The 23667-nt window shown below is 36.5% G+C and overlaps 1 protein-coding gene across 1 annotated transcript in view; it reads left to right on the forward strand.

Moving 5' to 3' along the window:
• The window catches only part of LOC309659136 (uncharacterized protein), a 102428-nt gene that overhangs the window by 17464 nt on the left and 61297 nt on the right, over positions 1-23667 (forward strand). Inside the window, exon 3 of the mRNA XM_082458456.1 lies at positions 112-174. Within this exon, the coding sequence (XP_082314582.1) occupies positions 112-174 (63 nt within the window). The remainder of the gene's footprint in view (positions 1-111; positions 175-23667) is intronic.

Below are 23667 nucleotides of genomic sequence, written 5' to 3' on the forward strand. Positions count from 1 at the left end.
ACACACGCACACACACACTTTTCCAACTCACGTGGGCAACAGCAGAAATCTGGGACCACCTTGAGATTTATTACAAGTCTTAGCTCCTTTCTTTCTCTCTCATTTTATAAGCCTGCCCTAATGGCCTCTGGGGACCAGATCGTCCGTTCTCCTGTGGACCCTGTGAGAATGGAGGTCAGTGCAACAAAAAAACTGGAAACTGTGAGTGTCTTCCTGGTTACACGGGAAAAGCCTGTACCATACGAAAGTCATTAACCTAGACAAGATGACCAACAAAGTTATTAAAATTGTTAGCGTTATAAATGCTTTTTAAAAACTGCTCTATGGGCTATGATAAAAGAGTATATGTTTAAATTACAAACATCCCAATACTTGGTAACAAATCCTGCCAACAACAATTTATTATTTTTTTGATTCTGTGGATTGATAAGATAGTTCTCCTTCTGGTCTCACCTGGAATCACTAGTGGCTGCTTCTAGCAAGTAGATTAGCTGGGAACTGGGCTTGACTAAGCTTCTTAATCAGGGGAATCTGGCCTTTCCTATACATAGCACTTCCACAAGGTTAGCTTGGGCTTCCTCATTGCATGGCAGTCTCAAGACAGCAATCCAAGAAAGAGCATCCCAAAAGTGGGAAAGCAGAAGGTACAATGCATCAAAAAGCCTACCTTCAGAAGCCACACATAGTTACTTCTGCCACACGCTATTGGTTAAATCATAAGGACATAACAGATTCAAGGGGAGGAAAAAGAGATTCTACCTCCTGATGAGAGGAGTAGCAAAATCTCGTTGCAAAAGACCTGCAAGCTGGGAGATATTGTTGCAGCCATCTTTGGAACCAATCGATCATAACATACTATTTAAAGTTATACTGAAAAAAAAAAAAAAAGTTATACTGAAAGGCACTTTAAGAATCTGCTAGACTGTATTTATCATTCTTGTCAGAGAGAGAGCAGATTATAGACTGATAAAAAGTGATTAGTTAAACTCAATCTGCTTCAAAGAGCCAGTAGAACTACTTCCTTGCTATCTCTTTTTCTGCTTGTGATTCTTATATAACCTCTGTTAACCCTGACGGTATTGCATTCTCTACTCCATCCACGTTGAAACAGGGTAACCTGAGAACTTGAGGACAGCTGTGGGCTGGATGGTAATGATGGTATTTTTACATTACTATGTCAAATGTGTCTGATAAAGGTTAGCGAAAGTTTATTGTTTGGATTGTCTATGATGTTATGAGGTGGGAACAGTGATCTGAATTAGCTTGCAGTGCTTAGAACTTTCTATAAACCAACAAGCAAATAAAATCAGAAACTTAAACATAAATATAAAAAGTAACACCAGGATAGTATTTAGCACTTAGCTAATCATCTGATCATTTGGGAAAATGCATTACTGCTCCTAAGGATAACCCTCAAGCAAGAGTGATAGGACAAGGTTGTTGCCTGACAATTTTTCTGGATATAACTAGATCAGTTTATACTTTAGGACTGTCATTCTGGCACTGTTGACAGGCCTTTCAACAGTTTAAAAGTTTGCTGGTGCAGCAATTGGCTATCCCTAACCTACTTGTTTGCTTTAAAAAAAAGCTTAAAGGTAAGAATTTACATATTCAAAAGGTAGTTACTTGCTATTTCCACAATGAAGTGACATTTTCTCTTGTCTAACTCAATTTTAATGGAATAATTATTAAGCAGATAGTGATATATCTGTTCCACTTGTCAGGTGATATAAATAGACTATTTAGAAACAAGTCGAGAGATAAACTGCTCATTCTTTAAAATATTAATTTTAATAGTTATGTTACAACTCTCTTCCATTCTAAGATTTCAAAACCCAGGAGAATATATCATGATAATCCTGAGTGATTTTGGGTGACAATTCTAATTTTATTGTCAATCTGATACATGAGATAATGTATTGAATTGGATAGGCAAAAATATACCCCAACTTCTAGTATCGTTCAACTTTAGTGTTATATGCTATCATCTGATTTCACAAACAAAGGTACACACACAAATTATATAATCATCATAATAGGCTATTTAGGAAAATAAGTGGAACCAAAGGATAGAACTCATTAAAAATGCTTCATGTATACGCCACAAGGAATGTGTGTGCCATTTAAAAAGGGACTTATGTTTGAAGAAAAGTATACAACATTTTTCTAAGTACCCTGAAAATGGTGCTTACAGAATTTTAAAACTTAGTTATTCTGCATAATGAACTTAAAAATACTTATAGGCTATACAAAGTAATATGTTTTAGAGGCAGGAGAGACAAAAAAGCTATTTCTAAAGATATTGGCTTTATATAAATTCCAACTTTTGGAAGTTATAAATACAAATACTTGGGCAAAATAATTCTTTTTTAAAAAGGGTTTTATTTCACTGTGTGAAAATTCTCTGGATTATGGTAGATTGTATTTTTTTCTTTCTGCTTCCTAGGCAGTATTGGGGTTGGGGGCAGCTGTGGCTGCATGGACACTCATACCCTTGATGAGAATGTATCGTCTCTGAGAAAGTTTAGCCTCGTATATCAGGCCTTTTACCAAATAATCTCAGAAGTGATCCCAACTTTTTCTTTATCCCAGAATTATTTATAATAGTCAAAGTACAAAATAAAAATAACCTAAATATCCACCAGAAGGAGAAAGAGTAAACAAATCATATAACACATCAGTGGACTATTCTGAGGCCATTAAGATTCATGTTTTGGAAGAATGTGTAATGTCAGGAGAATTGACATTAAATTGACATTAAAAGTTGTATATAGAGAATGCTCCAAATTTGTAAAAACCTGTATGCGTGTATGTATGTGGAAAATTGTAGTAGAAAGGACAGCAGTTGTTAACAGTGCCCATATCTAGACAGCGGGACTATTAGTGAATATTTTTCTCCTTTTTACATTTCTGTCATTCCCATATGTACTACTTTACTATTTTTCCCCTTTACAAGGGAGAAAATACATCATCTTCAGACCAATCATTTACTAAAAATCTAAGTAAGATAGTTGTCTGTTCTTAAAGTATTGTCTGGTGATCTTAACTGTTCTCGTATAGTGAAGATGTTTTTTCTTCAGTCTAATTGATCTTGTTGCTCTTTTTTTTTTTTTTTTTTTTTTTTTTTGATCTTGTTGCTCTTTTAATTTAAGACTGTTTTCTCCTGTTTCAGATGAGGTGGATATTGAGCATAGCTTGGCAGCACTACTAAAATGCTTTAAAAAAAAGTGACATAGTAATGTTTCCTCTGGACACTTCATTTCCCTTTTTTCCAGAAATCCTATTTTCTATCCCTCAGTCATTGTTATTACTTCCCTGAATTCTGCCATGTTTTTATGAATGTTTACAAAATAGGCCCCTTCACTATTGAAGGAGAGAAAATTAGAGAGAATAGGGGAGAAGACGTTGGAAGGGAGATACCAATTCCAAATACAACTTTGCTTTAAACATTATATGATCAAACATCATGAAATGATGAATCATCATGAGGTGATGATGGTCAAACACCATCAAACGTCATGAAAACCCTAATGAACACAAGTGTGAACCTTCTGTAGATAAAAGCTGGTAAATGTTTAACAAATTATTCTCTGAAATAAAAGCCCTGGTTTGTATAATTTGACGATTTCCCCTGTAATACTCCCACAGGGGAAATTTCAAACAACCAATGTGGTGTCAACTAGCTCACAAAATTCCTGAAAATTTAACAGGTTGCAGTTTAACCATTGACTTTCCAAGCTGGTAGTAACAGCTCCAGTGTACCACTGGCTGGCAAATAATTGTATTCTGAACACTCTTAGGAATCTGGATGATTTCTTAACACTTACTTTCTCTTTTGATATTAAGAGCTGATAACTTTGCAGGTGTTGATTTTACTTTCCTGTTTCTAAACAGGTGACTAATTTGACCTTTTGGGTTGAATTAAATTAACCAACAAATCAACCAAGAAAAATTTCACTCTCAGGCTAGTCTATTTTATTTTTGAAAGAAAAATCAATTGCTCAGCTTAACTGATTCAAGAGTCAAAAACTAGGGACTTCCCTGGTGGTCCAGTGGTTAGGAATCAGTCTTGCAATGCAGGGGACGCCGGTTCGACCCTTGGTGGTGGAGCTGGGATCCCACACGCCACGGGGCAATTAAGCCCGGCACCGCAACTGGAGAGCCGGCGTGCCCCAGCTGTGGAGCCCACGGGCTCTGGAGCCCTTGCACCACAACTAGAGAAGCCCACGCACTGCAACGAGGAGCCCGCATGCCGCAATGAAAGGTCCCACATGCCACAACTAAGACCTCATGCAGCCAATCAATCAAAAAATAAAAATATTTATAAATAAATAAACACAAAAAAGTTGCGTTGCTATATGTGTAGACACACCCCCCCCATCCTTTTTCTCTAAGGTTCATGTAGCTGGAGTATTGACTCAGATCTCAAGGAACCAAATGAGCCCTCAAACAACCACTACGCTGTTTTCCAACTTCCTGTAACACACCTACCCTAAACCAGGGCTAGAATTTCCTTTATGACATACTGTTATAAAAAGAGAAAAAGGCAATTATCTAAGGCAGAAAAAGAAAAGAGTACTTGTAATGTAAAATAAGATAAAACAAACAAAAAACTATTAGTAGAACAATTTTGAGTGTTAAGCATCACCAAGCACAAAGAGGTGAGGTGCAATAATATGCTTGGAACCTCTCTGAAGCAATCCTCAATTTGATTTTTAAAGTTGCTGTAAAATAAATTGTATTTAAATAATACATCTCCCATGCTTCCCAGCAGTGAGATGCATATCCTTTACCAATCTGGTTCTCAGCAGGCGGTCCAGCCTGATGAAGCATCAGCAAAATGTCAGCTCCCACAGAGAAGTGCGACAAGAGGCGACACTAAAGCAGTGACAGGCCTTTCAAAAAGCTATTGTGCAAATTCAGTTTTAAAATAGGGATGTGGTTAAGGACTGATGGTTATGTCATTACCAATTCATTCATCTCCCCATCTTCTGCAGGAACGGAAGGGAGTCAACGGCTTTACATTGAGGAGTGGTGGGTCCAGGAGCTGTTCTTTCCCCTATTCTTATCAACTTCCATAATGTCCCAGTTAGATCTTTTTTAAAAAAGTTCATCCTGTTATTACTTTATAACCCTCAACAAATTACTGATGCCTTACAAAATTCCAAAATTTAAGTTCATCATAATTTTGACTACTCTCACCTGTACCCCACATACCTTCATCATTCTCCCAAGCACCATGTGCTTTTGAAACATGGTGCTATTGTTCATTCCTCTTCCCTTAAATCAATTTTTTCTTCCTTCATTTTTGTTGCCTGTTAAAATTCTTCAGGGATTTTTATTTTTCAGTATATGTAAACAAACAAACAAAAACACTAAATCCTTTCCTTCTGTAGTATTGCCCGTCGTAGTGTATTATAATGGTCTATTTACGCATGATTAAAACTATCATTCATTTTTGTATTCCCCAGCTCTTGATTTACAAGGGATGCTCATTAAAAATTTGCTAGATTCAATTAACGAACATTCTTGACAACTTAGTAGAGCAGTTTGAGATTAAAGTTTCATAGAATTAATCCACCAAGTCAAAAAAAGACATGAGAAGCAGAGTTTATGGTACTGAAAAATATTCAGTAGTCTACACTAAACCAGGTTAAATTGCTAGGACTTTTAAGATGGCAGCAGTGGCACAAGGAGAAGAAAGGAGGTTTTTTGCTATAACCCAGCACCACAGCTTTGTTGATGCTCAGTTTCTGAAAGCACTTTTCAGAAGAAGCTTTTTCAAAGGTTTTGATGACTAACATCAAGCACCAATGAAGTTTTTTATGTTTCTTTAGCTTCTCAAGAGTCTGGATTTATTTCTTTCTGTACTCACCTCCAATATATTCAATCCTTTCTTCTGAATATAACAGAGCCACATTAAAATAGTGAATAAATGTCTCTGGCTTTTAGTTTTTGTAAAAAAACGGAAAGGATTTAACTAGATAATATGTAATAGGTAATATCTATGTAATAATATATAATCCAATGTGTAGTAAGTAACACAAGATGATAATTATAGGTATATGCTGTATAATGATAATAAATTACTCAAAGCTCTTGTTAATTGAGTGCCCATTCTGTGTTCACTGTGCTACGTGTTTTTCATCAATTCACTCACCTAACCCTCAGGACAACTAATTGTGTTTGGTACTCTTACTATTCCCATTTTATGAATGAGGAAGCTGACTCTTGGCCGAACTAAGTAACTTGTCAAGACTCATATAATTAGTAACTGAGGACTAGATAATCAGTGAAGTTCATACAAACACTAGATATCTATAAAGTGAGACTGTAGTTATCAATATTAAGTAGTGTAGCTGCCTGCTCGTAAAAATGTAAAGAAAATAGAGAAGAATTAGATTCCATAGAAAAACCTAAGTAGTCAGGAAGTTTCATTAAGGTTGTTCTGTTTTTGGCCTTGCATTTGTAGGTTGCAAAAAGAGCGACTGACATAGCCAAGAGCATTGTTGAAATGTAAAGAGCCATAACAGCCTATGCTCAATTTAACGATGGAGGGAGGATGCTTTTTGTTTGTCTGTATGCAGCTTGTCCAACCTATTTCCACAGCTTAAGCTGCCTGCTGCCCCACATCAGTAATGATAGTTCTCAGTGGGACCGTGATACCAGCCAGTGTACCTGCCTGTCAGATGGTGCCTGCTGACAGATGCTGTAAATCAGAAGCTGATCATAAGTCCTGTTCATCATCTAACATAAATAATGACCCAAAGAATTTTTCTTTACATTATGCACTTGCTGAGTGGTCTCAGTGCTTTTCGTTTTTATAGGGCTGCCCAAACTTAACCATGTTTAACATTCTCTTTGTGTGTTGGTAAATATAGCTGGCTAGCTGCCTACCAGAATCCATGATTACTCTTGCTGCTTTCTTCCAGAGCCCTAAATTGAATATCTGGCAGAGCACAAAATAAATTCTTATTTCTACACAGTGAGTCATCCAGAAGTTCTGCATTCCAGTACACACACCTTTCATATATATATATATATACACAGACCCTTCGTGCATTATTAGTTTGTTTCATGGTCCACTGTGTTTTGGAATTTTTATCTACAATGGCTGAATATTTAGTTTTACTTGTTGGACATGTATTCATTCTAGTACTGTAATTCCTTAGTACTTAAATATAAGGGTCAGTATGACATACAGAATACTTTATGTTCTAATTTGTTTTTTGATATGACTGTGGCCAAATATCATTGTTTCCTTCCCAAGCAAAGATCTTGTGAGTCCTGTCCGTCTATCTTTCTACACTTGCAATAGGTATGAACTTATTTTGCCTTAGTTTCCTCATCTGTAAAATGTGACTAATGAAGGACCCAGCTTACTAGATTCTTATGAGGATTAAATAGGTTAATACATATTATACCTTTGGAAGGGCATTTAGCACATAGTTACACTCGGTAAATTATAAGCTAAAACCCTCTCTCCTTAAAGAAAATCTCTACCAATCTTTGAAAATTAGTCTGTAGCACTTGTTATATACCCTCAAAGTGACCGAACATATACAAATCACAAAACTAGATTAGCACTTCCTCAGGAAGACCTGAATAAATTGTCTAGCACACAGTGACTTGAGGTTTCTTCTGCAAATCTGAGACAACAACAACAAAAACATTCCATTTTGTATCCTGCTATCTAGTCAATATTTTTTTAATCCTCATGGTAACCTTGTGGGATAGGGACTATTATTATCCTTTTTTTCCAGGTAGGGAGAGTGAGGCACAGAGAAGCAAAGTCATTTGCCTAAGGCCACATGGTTAGTAAGAGAGTATGTTAGGTTTGGAACTCAAGTCACAGGTTTTAGTGAATAGGTGTGGAAAATGAAAGATGACTGAAGTTTAAAAATTATTTGATATATATAGTTTGAGACATGCTGAGCGGGATGTATGTGAACAATGTTGGAAAGTCAGATCCTAAGAACTCAAAGGAAAGATCAGAGCTAGTAGTGTAGAGGTGAGAACCATCAACATAGAGATGGATTGGATGAGATAACTGAGGAGAAGATGCTAAAGGGGAAAGCCAAGAAAACTGTGAGCAGAAACTCGCTAAATTCCTTACATTTAGGGGGATCTAGAGAAAGAGAAACCAGTGAACAAGATTTACTTAGAGCAGATGTTACAAACTGGCAGGCTTAGAGCTGAATTTGACTTGCAGATGTACTCTGAATGGCAGGCAAATTCCTTTTAAAGTATGTGATTCAATATTTTAAAAATCAGAAGATGTAGAAACTCTAGACCCGTCTTCCTGTGTGGGAACAAATGGCTCCGTTTAATTAGCTCATACCTCTTTATGGAGGGCGGGGGGCAGGCACTCTCCCATTGGTCCTAATCCCACCACCCCATGGGGATTCACCCGCAGGGACTCCACCTGCTTTCTCCTGGGGGTTGCCTGCCTGGGTCTCAGGGACCTGCGTTTGTGACTCCTGCTTTTAAAAGATGGAAAAAGGTGGAAAGGAAATAGGAGAACTCAGAGATATAATTCCAGAGAAAGATGACTCTCAAGAAGAAAAGGATAATCATTGTCTCATTTGCTGTTTAAAAAGGAAAATAAAAAAATAGGGGACAAGCACAGGATTTGTGATTTAGAACTTGGTAGTTTTTGGAAAATAAAAAAACGTGAAATACAATTTGGATTAAAAATGAATGGTAAATGAGGAAATTAAAATAGCACCTGTGGACTACCTTCCCAGAAAGCTCAACAATGAAGGAAGTAAATATTTAGTCCATTTTGTTCTCTGTCAACAGAATGTTTAAAATTTTCTTGCCTCTTCAAGATGCGTAATCCCTCCCAGTCATCAACATACATCATTTTCCTGTTGATGAATCTTATTCATTCTCGATCCCTCTCACACTTGAAGGTCAGGTCCAATGTAGTCATGATAGAAAGGATTCAGAATCCCTGAGAGTTATTAATGTTGAAATGAAATCAAATACCTGGAAATTTGCTCTCATGTGAAACTTGCAAAGAATATATTTAAATATCTGTGCTGATGGGTACTTGGAGAAATATGTAACTTTTTAAACTCATTGAATTTTTCTATTGTCAAGTTTTAACTTCATCTCCCTCTTTCTCCCTCTCTCGCGTACACAATATTTATATCATGTATCCTGAGACACAATTTTTTTGACACTTTAACATCTCTAAAATTAGGGAGTGTCTTACAAACTGATAGCACAGCAATATATAATTATATTGTAACTTTCTAACATAGTCTATTTTCTAGGAACACATTGAAGTCAAGTGTCTGTTACTACATTATGAATAATTTCCATCTCCTGGGCCCCAAAGGAGATAGAATATGGAGGGAAAAATCAAATGTAATATGTGTATTAATTTTCAAGCAGTTTGAAGTGCCTCAATTTTAAATGCCTGCTGGATCATAATAGTTATTTCCAAGTTGGAATAAATAACTGCCTTTTGGCTTCAGAGACAATAGTAATGCTCAGGCTGAGATATCTGAGTTTGCTTTTATTCTCGAATAAAAATGACAGGCCCAAGAAACTAGAAAAAAATCCTTCTGCTATTTTAAGATACTGTCGATCTCACTAACTGTGTTCTTGTGCCATCATTAATCAATTGTCTGAATGTAGAGAAGAAAGGGAAGGAAGCCTGCAGACCACTTAATGTGTCTCACTTTAGCATAGTAGCAAAGAGCTCAGCTTCCTGGATGCCTACCTTTGTGAGAGTCTCCACATAATTCATCTGTTTTGCAAGCTCAGTCTGAAACTTTGCAAATCTTGAGGAAGAAATTCTGTAATATCACTGAAATTGCCTATGTAGTCCCACAAGGATAATGTGTGTTAGCTATTACTAGGGAACTATATTTTATTATATTATAGAATCTGAAATACTGCCATTGTATACTTCAACTGTATGTTGCTAGATTTTCATTTAAATTTAAGAAAACACAAAATGATAGTGCCAGACATACCCATATATAGTGTACATAGAAGTGTGCATTTCTGCAGAGAATGTCTATAACTTAAACTATGTGATCCAGCAGTCTGATGTACTTTAATAATCAAATCATGATAAAAATTGTTTAACTTTATGCTTTACAAAGCATTTTTCACCTCTATTATCTTGTTCAAAATTGGAAATTTATCTAAGGGGAAACAATGGTGTCTACCTTAATATTACACTACTGTTGAAATGGTAAAAAGGCCAATTCCAGTTATATTTAGTGTCTTAAATTATTATTGCTTTCAATCTTGAATTATATGTTCTTTATGGTATCTAATATGAAGTCTTAATAGCGCACTGTCTTGGATCTTATATTCTTTTTTCTCTTCTATTTTAGTTTTTTGAAAATGAAAAGTAAGACAATTCTGGTTGAAAATATATGAAAAGACTAGATGACACATAGTTTTAAGAGTGCCGTGCAAATGTTTGCAAAAGCCAGCCTGTGTAAAGTGGCACATTCCACACACTTAGTATTCAAGTACATTATCCACCTGACAAGATAGTAAAATATCCTACTCATCTGTTCAGGGCTAATTTTTCAAATTTTAATAATTTTATTAGTCCCTAGCAAGGCCTTTTAAAACTTTGCAAAGAATATTAATAACTCATTAAAGATTAATTACATGTCAACTTTGAGGTCAAAGAGTTTGAGTGGTTTTTAGTTATCTGAAATAAAATGCATCTGCTCTGAAAAGGACACAGTATAAAACTCTCTGCCTTCTTCACCAACCTAAAGTTCTTATTTATTAAAACACATACACATAGACTTTAACTCAAGTGTGTTTGACAACAATTAAATGAGAAAATTATGGCCATATGCATACTAGTCAAGAAATTTGGTACAGAGGAATATCCTCTAAGGAAGACAGGTTACCTCTGGAACCTTTTGTAACTAAGTTTGCTAACTGGAGGACCAGTCAGAGATATGACAGTTATGATGAAGTCTTCCTCACGGTCTAAAATCTGCATCTTGTTTTCATGGAGTGAAACCATAGAATTTAGTGGAGAAAGAGTTTGGGAATAAGGTGACCAGTGAAAAATAGATATCTAAATGGAGAATAGAGGAATTTTGAGATATAAGGTAATCGAAAAGGGAGATGGGGAAGAGAAGAAAGGTCTTAGAGGAGTCTGAATTGTTCCGACTTTGCTGTTTTCATAGAGCCAGCAAAAAATGACAAATGTGAAAGGCAAAAAAAAAAAAAGCATTAAAATTGTTCTAATCAAAACTATTTATTTAAATCATTAATGTATTTAGAAGGTGACTTCTGGTGAATTATATATCATTTTCTTTTCATTTTCCCCATTTTTTAAATTGGAATAACAATAATACCTTTGATGAGGGATCCTGTGAGGACCAGGGTTATTATAAAAAATCAGCTACACGGTCCTCACATGTAGATCCTCAATAATTAGTAACCCTTATTATGACAGTTAAGTTTTTAAGTATCCAGATATTGTTTTCCAAGAACTTTAAATTTTACAAAAAGATAATCTGGTGAACTGTGCTATGTTATTTAGCATGATTATGCAAATTTCTGTACTCAGTTTCACTACCAATTCGGGGAAAATGATAGTATCTCTGACTTTCAAAGGGTGTATTTCTCTCATTGTAGATGCTTGTAAGTCCATCCTCAAACCCTCCTGGTTTCCTTTCTTTATAAAATATGCTTTGGGGGAATTATATTCCTTCTTGGACTTCTGTAACTTAAACGAAAGACTCTGCCAGTCAGCACCACCAGTTTTCCCTTGGTCCTGGCATGCAGAACACGAATTGGTTTCCAAGGCAAAGCATTCAATAATCTGTATGCAAAGTAGTATTTTTACACAGCTCTGAATGTCATATCCAAATGTAAAGCTGCCTGTTGCCTCAAGTGTGAAATTCACTCTCATTTAAATGTTGTGTTTCTTTGCAACTAGTGATGCTGGTATTTGCAGACTGGGCCATGAAACACATGTGATGGTGGTTAAAAGTAGTAATAACTGTGACCTCTCCCACTGTAGCTTCTGTCTTCATGAAGAGGGTTTCATGTGGCAGCTACCCCTGGGCCAAAGCAGGAAATCTGCAAGAGTCAAGGAAATAGAAATGTTTATTTATTTATTTTTTGTCTTGATGATACTTTACAGTCCCTTCCAAGTTGTAGATTTTTCAATATGTTGTGATCACCAGTGTTTTTAGAGAGCCCATGTTTAAAATTATACGGTTTCTTTTATCATTTGAATTCAAATATGTAGTAGATTGGATACTGGGTTATTTTCAGATGTCTTTGCCTGGGGACAGTCTGCTCAGCAATTAGAGTTTGGTTTTTAGGAAGAAGAATATTAGGATGTTTGTCTTTGCTCAATTACAGAGGAGCACACCCTGGGACCAATGTCCCAGTTGGTACCTGTCCGTGATGATTTAAAGATACTAGTCATTTTCGGAATACATTTCATCTTGAGCTTTTGAGGTTGATTGCAGTTCAAAGTGCCAATTGAGGATGAAAAGGTTACTAGAGAGTTTGCCTATTCATGATGGAACTCACTTTTCATCTGGGTCCCCAGTCACCCCATGCCTGGATCACTTTTCATCTCCCCACCGCCTTCCTGTACTGGCTGCGACTCCTTTGAACTACCTTTTCTAATGCAGAGGGTCAATGACAAGAGACTAGTGTCTCTGTGGTTAGAAGCAGACCTCCCAGTTAGGTAAAGCACTTTATCAGAAATCTGGATTTTTAAAGCCATTAATTGTAGTAATTGTGTGAGGTACTTTGAACTGTACCTCACATGAGATAGCAAAAATGATAATAGTGGCTATAATCTAGAATCAGAAAAGGAGTGTAAAAAACTTCTTTAGAGAGGGAGTTTCTTCACTATAATGTCGGGCAAGATTATATAGCTACTGCTGTATAACACATCGCCTTAAAATTTAATGACACAAAACAATATTTATTATTTCTCAAGAGCCCATGGATAGACTGGGCAGTTGTGCTGTCTAGGCCAGATTCAGCTGGACTCTCTCATGTGTCTGTGGGCAGCTGGCAGGTCAGTCATGTCTGGCTGGTCCAAGGTGGCTTCTTAGGTCTAATCTCAGAACTGGTGCACCATCACTTCTGCTGCAGTCAGGTGGCCAAAGCAAGTCACAAGGCCAGCCAAGATCCAAGGGATGGGGAAGTCAGCTCCACCACTGGAAGGGAGGAGCTGAAAGTCACATTGCAAAGGGCAGGGGTTCAGGGCTGGGAGGAGAACTGGGGACGTTTTTACAATCAGTCGACCACAATTGCTTTCTCAGATTATGAGGGGGCAGTATTGAGAGCTCCTCATATACTGCATCTCACCAACTCTTTTACTCATGATAATCTCCATAGGTCAAAATTGAGGTGTGAGGTTTTGAATTATCTCTAGCCCTCGATGAATTTAGCATTTGAGAAAAATAACTAGATAGCTCTATATTGTTGTTTTGCGCTGGTTAATACAGTTCTACAACATTTGGTTTAACACAGATATAATTTCTCTATTTAATGGAGTTTTGATTTTGTTTGTTCTGAAAGTGTTTCTTCTTTTTTCTTTCATATATCTATGTATATATATGTATATGTGTGTATATATGTGTCTATATATGTGTGTGTACATATATGTGCTTTTATATACACATATACATACACACACACACATTTCCTATTCCACTTCTGCCAGCATGCCAGCGTCCTTGTTATTCTTTTGCCCTTTGAGGCACCACCTTGACTTCTGATTACCCTAAAGTTCACTGCCCAGAAGGGGAGATGTTACCTGCTTCACTGGGGCCAAATAGTTACTCTACAGAGAGTGAAGATGTTAATAAGCATGTTTATACATTCCTTCACGTGATAGTTCTAACCAAAAAATCCATAGGGCTCAGCAATAGGGGGCTTAAAATCTGGCCCATCATTTTGCACCTGGGAAAGCTGCATTTATAACCTTCTTTCAGCTGTAGTGTCATCAGTCCCACTAAGAATTTAACGAGCACTAACAGGCCTAGCTAATGTACAGAACACAGAGGCAGGCACATCGCCCCACCCAGCAAGCTGTTGCTTGATTACAGAGTCGCTGGTGTGCACGAGGACCTGGGACCTCCCCATTTTCACTTATTTCATAAATCTAGACACAGACCTCACTTTGGGGCTCATATTATTAAGAGGAGACTACAGAGGAAAAATAAACCCCATTTGGTAAAATAAATGATATGCCTGCTTCTGTAGCCACCTGTGGTTTATTACTGCTATATGCTGTTTCCAGCAGTACTTATAACAGTGATCATAAGGGACCTTTAAAGACTTTCTGATGCCTCTTGGGCAGTTTCAGAATAATACAGTTTATAAATAATTCTGCCTACATATCTTATAACTTCAGGATTCCTTTTGCCTTGCTTTGTTTGTTATGAGTGTATTTGCATGAAAACAGGTTATTTGGATATTTGTCCTCTGAGAGTTTTTGTTTATTCTTCCCTCTAAGTCAGAATCACGTGTTCTCCATGCTACAGTCACATCCACAGCCAAGTGCAGATTTATGAACTGTAGTGAGGGACACAAGTAGGAAGAGACAAACTTCTAAGAAAATACTGTGATCTTACTGAAAATTGTTTTGTTTTTTTAACTTTTTTTGTGGTGGGTTTTATCTGAGGATTCAAAGTTGGACTGCAATTTAAGTGTGTGTGTGTGTGTGTGTGTGTGTGTGTGTGTAGGGGGTTTTATGAGAATGACATTTCATTGTACATTGGGTGCATATATTTTATAGATGTCACCTTTCTGTGTGTAACAGAATCAGTAAAGTATATGTGATTTTTTTTGGTTCATATCATTTTTATTCTCCAAAGACATTTAAAATACAAGCTTCTATATTCAAGCTTTATTTTTTGTCTTATTTTTTGTCTACCCTCATTTTGAGGGAAGTTAGACAAAAGTAACAAAAACCGTGTGCAGTTAAAACTATGGTTTCTATTTAGAATTCAGAAATGTGAGTATGTATCAAGGTGTGCAAAAAACACCTGTACAATTTTATTTCGCATTTTACGAAGTGTTTCACTGGAATATCTGTTAAAAATACAAATTAATGGCTCTTTGTTAGTCCTGCTGAATCACACTCTCTGGGAATAGAGATGGTGTATCTCCATTTTTAAGTCAATGCCCTGGATATTTCTCTTTTTTTTTTTTTTAACATCTTTATTGGAGTATAATTGCTTTACAATGGTGTGTCAGTTTCTGCTTTATAACAAAGTGAATCAGTTATACATATACATATGTCCCCATATCTCTTCCCTCTTGCATCTCCCTCCCTCCCACCCTCCCTATCCCACCCCTCTAGGTGGTCACAAAGCACTGAGATGGTCTCCCTGTGCTATGCGGCTGCTTCCCACTAGCCATCTATTTTACGTTTCGTAGTGTATATATGTCCATGACACTCTCTCACTTTGTCCCAGCTTACCCTTCCCCCTCCCCACATCCTCAAGTCTATTCTCTAGTAGGTCTGCATCTTTATTCCCGTCTTGCCCCTAGTTTCTTCTGACCATTTTCTTTTTCTTTTTTTAGATTCCATATATATGTGTTAACATATGGTATTTGTTTTTCTCTTTCTGACGTACTTCACTCTGTATGACAGTCTCTAGGTCCATCCACCTCACTACAAATAACTCAGTTTCATTCCTTTTTATGGCTGAGTAATATTCCATTGTATATATGTGCCACATCTTCTTTATCCATTCCTCTGTTGATGGACACTTAGGTTGCTTCCACGTCCTGGCTATAGTAAATAGAGCTGCAATGAACATTTTGGTACATGACTCTTCTTGAATTACGGTTTTCTCAGGGTATATGCCCAGTAGTGGGATTGCTGGGTCATATGGTAGTTCTATTTTTAGTTTTTTAAGGAACCTCCATACTGTTCTCCATAGTGGCTGTATCAATTTACATTCCCACCAACAGTGCAAGAGGGTTCCCTTTTCTCCACACCCTCTCCAGCATTTATTGTTTGTAGATTTTTTGATGATGGCCATTCTGACTGGTGTGAGATGATATCTCATTGTAGTTTTGATTTGCATTTCTCTAATGATTAATGATGTTGAGCATTCTTTCAGGTGTTTGTTGGCAATCTGTATCTCTTCTTTGGAGAAATGTCTATTTAGGTCTTCTGCCCATCTGGTTTCTTTTACTAAACATATTTGTGAGATTCATCTGTAATGTTGGATATAGTTGTAGTTTGCTCATTCTTATTGCTGTTTAGTATTTAATTTTATGAGTATTCCATAATTTTCAATTTTATTCTGATGATGGATGTAATAGTTAACTATTTCTGCATACAGATTACCCCTAATTTGCAGCCAACTTGCCCCTTAAAAGATCAAAGATTATCTTACACTGTTTCTGAGGATCAGGAACCTGGGAGTGATGCCGCTGGGAGACGCTGACTCAGAGTGTCTTAGGAGATTGTGTTTAAGCTGGCAGCCAGGTTCAGTCTTTGAAGAATTGACTAAGGCAAACTGCTTCCAAGTTCACTTATGTGTCCATTGGCAAAAGGCTTCAGTTTCTCATCATATAAGTCTCTTCATAGAGTTTCGCCTGATATGGTGGCTAGCTTCCCCAAGAGAGTGATGAGAGTGGGGGTGGGGGGGAGAGAAAAGAAAGAAAGGAGAAGAGGGGGTAGGGGAGGGGAAAGTCCAGGAGAGAAGCTGTTGTCTTTGATAACTGAATCTCAGAAGTGACAAGCCATCACTTCTGCCATACTCTATTGGTCACACAGACTAACTGTTTCAGTGTGAGAGGGGACTACAGAAGAATGTGAATACCAGGAAGAGGTAGGGACATTGCAGACCATCTCAGAGGCTGGCTACCACAGTGGTTATTGGAGTAGTTTTCCACTGTTGGCTAAATAGTACTACTTTGAACATTCCTTTACATATATTTTGTCAGTATATTATGCATTTCTCTTAGGTATATACCTAGTAGTGGAATTCCTGCATCAGACAGATACCAACAAAGAGTTTTCCAAAGTGCTTATAAAGTTTTATACTTTTATAAGCAATACTCTAGTTGCTTCATCCTTGATAACACTCGATATTGTGTGTATTTTTCACTTTAGCCATTCTAGGGGTGTGTTTAATGGTATCTCATTGTGATTTTAATTTGCACTCCCCTAATAATTAATGATATTTATTCCTTTTTCATATGTTTATTGTGATTGGGGTTTTCTCTTTTGTGAAACCCTATTCTCTATTATGGCTGATTTTTAAGTGGGTTGCCTGCATTTTAGTATTGGTCTGTAGAAGTTCTTTCTATATCTTCTATAGACTCTCATAATTTATATGTATTACAAATACCTTCTTCCACATTGTGGTGGCATACAGTTGCACTCTGTTAATACTAATATCCTTTAATGAGCAGAGGTTCTTAATTTTAATATGGTTGAATTTTTCATCACTTTTTCTTTTTTCTTTGTGTTTAACTTTTTGAGACTTGTTTACTAATTCTTTGGCTACTCAAGCTTGTGTATATATTTGCTTATTTGTTTCCGAAAAGCTTTGTTGTCTTATCTTTCAAATTTAAATCTACAATCCATCTAGCAATATATAAAGAATAATACACCTTGCCCAAGGGGGTTTGTAACAGGTATTCAAAGGTAGTTTTACAATTGAAAATCAATCTGTGCAGTGCACCATAGTATTAGGGAAAAAATAGGACACAATTATATATGTTAATAGATGCAGCAAAGTATGTGAAAAATTCAACACTCATTATAATGAAACACATACCCATACACATAGATATATTCACACACATATTCTTAGCAAATGAGAAAAAGAACTTCCTAAGTCTGAGTTTTTTTAAATCTATAAAAATAAATACAGCAAACATACTTTGTGGTAAAATACTAAAACTATCCTCTTAAAGATTAGAAATACAAGATAAGAATGCTACTGTCACCACTTTTTAAAAATATTGCACTTGAGGTCTCATTCAGTGTAATAGGTCTAGAAAAAGACTTACTGGAAAGAAAAACTTAAAACCGCCATTATTCCTGGATGACATGATTATGTGTCTAAGAAACCTCAAAGAAACTGCATACTGTTAGAACTAATAAGTAACTTTAGCAAGGTCACCTGGATACTATATCAATGAACAGACTAATTGTATTTCTGTATCCAAGAAGCAGATAAAAAATGAATATTTTAAAAGATTCAATTTATAATTTCATTAGAGAATATCAAATATAAAAAATAAATTATATGCAGGCTATATAATACCTCTAACTTAAAACGATGAAATATTATTGAGAGAAATTTTAAAGGAGCTTAGTAATGGTGGCATATACCATGGCCATGGATTGGAAGATTCAACCCAGAGTGATTGATAGTGTTAACTCAGTCAGAATCAAAATTCCTTCAGTTATTTTTGGAATTGGGAAGCTGGTTCTAAAATGTATTTGGAAAAGTAAAGATCTAAGAAGAACCAAGACAATCTTGAAGAATAAGAACAGAGCTAGAGAACTTGCATTACTAGATAAAGCTATAGTAATTAAGATAATGTAGTACTGCTACAGATATAGATGAATAGATCAATGGAACACAATAAAAGTTCAGAAAAATGAACCTCTCATACAGAATCAATTGATTTATGACAAAAATCACCCTACAGTGCAGTGGGCATATACTGGCCTTTTCAATAAATAACATTGGGTTCCTTCAGTATTCATACAGGAATTAAAAAAAAAAAAAAAAAGAATCTTCACTCCTACCTCACACCACACACCCAAGCCAAAACATTTTAAGTTTAATATTACAAAGATATGTGTCTTTTCTTAAAAAAAAATAGTATTTTTTAATCAGAGAACTATATTTTTATTTGTTCTTTTGTTTTTGCTTTAGTTAGCTAGAAACTCCTAGATAAAGTATATCTGATTACAGTAATTTTCTTTAATCTAAGGTTTTTGTCCCTTTTATTGCATGGTTCTTGTTCTTTCATCCTTGCTTTAATGATTCTATTTTATGGGTCCTTCCTTTTTGTGCAAGTTACTTTAAGTCCATTTTTTTGAAATAGGGTATAAATAATGAATAAGACAATCAATGAGGCAAGTTAAACTTCTTTTGAAATTTTGAAGCCTGATTGAATTGTCAAAAAGAATGATAGCTCATATAGTACTCCTAGTAATTGCGCTTTGATAAAATTATAACTGTCCAATATCGTATTGCCAATACATATTATGCATATAAATATTACATGGAATGTTCTTTAAAAGTTAACATATATGTCAGTATTAAAAATAAGTAGCATTTACATGGAGAAAGAATCTGCTTTTTATAAACTGCCTAGAATATATGCTTAAACCAAATAATAGATCACTTTTTCCTCTTTAGTCATCGTAATGAAAGAGTAAGGAGGGGAGAAGGAATAACAGTTTTGCAAGTAGGAAGTGTAATGACTGATGTCTTTCTACCCCTGTTAATGATTAAGGACACAGGCTTTACAGTTATCAAACCAACCTGCGTAGGAATCCCAGCACTGCCTCTTAGTGACTGTGTAATCCATGGATGAGTTACTTTTCTTAAGCCTCAGTTTCTTTATATCCAGAGTGCAGATAATAATATCCACCTCATACAAACTTGGCTCTGTGTATGGCTGAATGTATGCATGAGACCAACTGTTTTGCAGAGTGTAATTTTCCAAATCTTAATATCCATCCTAATTTAAGTGGATGATCTTGATCTTGAGATTCTGGAAGAGAATAAAAATTGGAAACCTATATGAAACAAGCTAGCTGAATATGGACTAACTCAACTAGGAGAGCAAGTTAAAAACCTAGATGATGTGGGGCAAATAAGAAATTCCGAACGGTGTGTGCAGCCCATCGGTTGCAATGAGGCCTCAGGGAGTCGTAATGTCTGAGACTGTAGATGCTGTGGCTGTACTGTGAAGCACTGCAGCGCTGGTGGGCCCTCTGAACTCCCATTCCACCCAGTACACGTGGCAATAAAGTGCAGCACGTGGTACCCACATCAGAGCAATAGCTACATCTTCAAAGTAATATTTTAATGACTTCTGTAGTCTGCATTTGGGAAGATGATTTTAGACCTTGTGTTTTGTCTTTTTCTAGATTAATACACCTTCCCCTTCAGCTCCCTGCATTTGGGGAAATCTCTTTCACAGTGTATTTCCCAGCGAGTATTTTTATCTCTTTCAGAATGCCCTGAGGGAACCTTTGATCCAAAATGTAAGGGCATCAGCCAAAACCAGAATCAGGGTGTCTGTGGTGGTGGGAGAAGTTTGCACGTGTTCAGGAGGATGGATAAGGACAGTTTGTGGAAAAGGTAATGTTTCCTTCTTTCCCACGTCAGTCTGGTTGCTGATTTTTTTTTTAGGTTCCATCATCTTTGGCAAAGACGGACTTTTGTCATAAAACTGGAACTGAACCCTGTGTTGCTTGGGAAGTTTGTAGGGTCTTTGTTCCCTTCTGTTGACACCCATATCTATTGACATTTGCAATGGTGTTATTTAAATTTTTTCATTGCTAAGGTGACCAGAGCACCATATCAAGATGCAAATAAGGGAGCATTTTTTATATTTAATATTAAGTCAGCCTTTCCTCCTCCCCCTACCATTTCTACTGACAGTACAGAATATTTTGTTATAGGACAGGGAGTGAAATAGCGGATTATGTCTTTCACTTCAACAGGACCCTGTTTTAAGAATTCTGTACACCTTATATTGGGTTATATAGATTATAAAGTACAGACTAATAGCCAACCAGCCAAATTACAATGCACCAAAGACTTAATGCCATCTTAAAACCTCACCATGGAAAGCAAAACTCTGAGTAGACACTTTAGTAAACAAATCTAGAAAAAGTTCAATTTTACTTGCTTGTAAGAAATTATGAGCATGCAAATATCTAAAATTAAACAATGCTAGAGAAAAAAATAAATTCACTTTTCAAAAATGATTAAAGTCTAGAGTGAATTTGCTATCACACAGTAATTTGCTAAACTGAAGCAGGAGTTATTTTGGATTGAGTTTGTTACATAGCTCATGCACGAAATGATCTGTTGCTTGTTCTTGTGAAGCTGTTTTCACACTCTGAAACAGGGGTGGGGGGGTGGGGGGGGGGAATGTATTCTGTCTGAGGCATTGTAAAAATATTGAAAGCTCTGACTGAGGTATTTTGTAGAGGTATCCGACTACAACTTGTCATTGACACTTTACGGGCCAATAATCATTAAGCCAAAATCGCAGATGTTTAGCTTTCAGAATTATTTCTTAATGTAGACTTGGGTTCAAAAACCCAATTCAGGCACCTTGAGACCATCACTTATGTGATTATACTGCCATCGTGTGGTTTCAAAGATCCCTTTCAATTTGGAAAAAACATCAAAAGAAATGGTCTCTTACAAAAGGGACATTATCCAAGTATTGTCTCTGTTTTACATGTTTGTTTGTCCTCTGTCACAATACCACATATAGTCCATGGATGACCACAGGTAGTAGGACAGGGAGAGGGCAACATAGAGGTGGCAGTATAGGTAAGACTAATAATCCTGCAAAATTTGCCAGGGATTCAGCTTCTGCCCAGTGAATGCATCAAGATGTTTGTAAAGATATGCCGCCTTTATTGACCTTTTCTGCATAAATGTGGCATTTACTATGTCCAGAAAAAAACTGAAAAATTCCCTATAGTTAACTATAGGCAAGTGGATCTCAAACTGAGGTCCTCAAAACTGCAGCAGCAGCTTCCCTGGAGAACTGGGTGGAAATTCAAATTCTTCGGCTCCATCTTGTACTGAATCAGAAACCACAGAGGTGGGGCTCAGAAATCTGTTTTTAACAAGCCTTCTGGGTGATTCTGATGCTTGCTAAAGTTTGAGAACCACTGCTATAGACAATTGTACCTGTCCTGTGGTGGATTAACACATATTTCCCTAGATAGAGCTAAATTTAGCAGCACCTGCTCCTGGCCCCCAAAAAATTCCAAAAGAAGATGGAAGAGAAGGGCCCTAGGACTTCCCATGCATATATTCACCCAGCACCCCAAAGCCACCCTGGGAAGGAAGATGCAGAGGATCTCTGTGAGGTCTTCATTCTCATCAGCTGGTATGTCAACCTCTCTTTAACTGAAGAAGATGCTAGAGTCAATCAGGGACAAATCTTTCAGTCTTTGGGGATTATTGGAGATACTGGAGTGGTCGTCTGAGTGGATATTGTATATATAAGTCCACTTTTTCAGACATTAAGAACACAGTTTTAATAAAGGAAGCTAAAAATGGGAAAGGACCCCAGTCTCTAAGAAATGCTAAGGAATATTGCGATGGTATGAGGATTTCCTGCCCTGTCATAGCGACTTCCCAACTCCACTGGCTGTGGCCATGCAGGAAGGTTGGCTCTGGGCTGCTAAGACTTCTGACCATTTCAAGAAAAACCAAAAATAAGAATTTTTATGTGAAATATTCTAATTTTAAGTGTGAGTTCTATTTTAAGTGCATGTCTAATTAAAAAAAGTGAAAACATATTTACCTTTATGATTCAGTCTACTGACCTCCCAGATTATGATCTCTGGGATGCACAGGTAAGGAAAACTGTAGATGTCAAACTCAACACAGGTTTATGACCACATTCATATCTTACACTTAAGTGATATGTGTCCGTGTGTTTTCTTCTCTGTACGTGTAAATACATATATACAAAGCATGAAAATCCAGTGTCTCAACACGTGAGGGAAATACTCTATTCAGCAATGGAGTAGCTTCAAACTGAATAAAGGTCAATAATCTGAAAGAGCCCTGAATTCAAAAAATACATGCTTTGAGAGGAAAATAAATGATAATTCTACTAATGCAAAGTATGCTTTGACAACATTTTAAAATTTTATAAATTTCACAGCATACCTAGAATAAAGGTAATGAGGATATACAAATTACTTGTAGTGTGACTTATTTTTAGGACACATAAAGTACTTCAAATATATAAAGCTCATGAATAAATTTAGGCACTCATCTGGAGACAAAAATCATGTTTTAATTATATATGTATATATACACACATATGTTATCCCTGGCTCTGAAAGGAGTACTTAATAAATGGCTCCTGAACAAATAGAAGTTTAAGTATTGGTTCAGGTATTATCAAGTGAATTTTCTTTACCAGGCATACTCTCTCCTGGTCTGACCCTCACTGTGGTCACTGCATCCAAGATTCAGAGCATGCTGCCTTACTTATTTCACTGCAACTTGTAGACTTTCTGAAAGACTTTAAGGTAAAACCAACTTTAGATAGACTCTGCTTTTCTTTTTAGTTTCTTTCCAAATCTAGTAAAATTCCAGTGGCTCCACTTCTGACAGTATCTTTTAGATTGTCTGATAGGAGAACTAGTTCTAGGGTAGGTTATAATATTCACTCTGAGCTGAAGATCATTCTAGTCACTGGAGGCCGATGCCTGATATACTCCTACCCTTTTGTATAACAACAGACTCTCTTGGGGAGCTAGTTCTTTAGATGTATTGCCAGACTTAATGAAGATTCCCTCACTGAGGTCTCTTGCCTTGTAGTGGACCATTGTGCCTAGGATTCGGGCCATGGGAATCATTTACTTCTTCTCATGGATTTTTGGGTTTCAAGAGTATCTCACTAAAATGTACACATTCTCGGGAGGGATGA

This window comes from Balaenoptera physalus, assembly GCF_965194825.1.
Source record: "Balaenoptera physalus genome assembly, chromosome: 4".
NCBI classification, from domain to species: domain Eukaryota; kingdom Metazoa; phylum Chordata; class Mammalia; order Artiodactyla; family Balaenopteridae; genus Balaenoptera; species Balaenoptera physalus.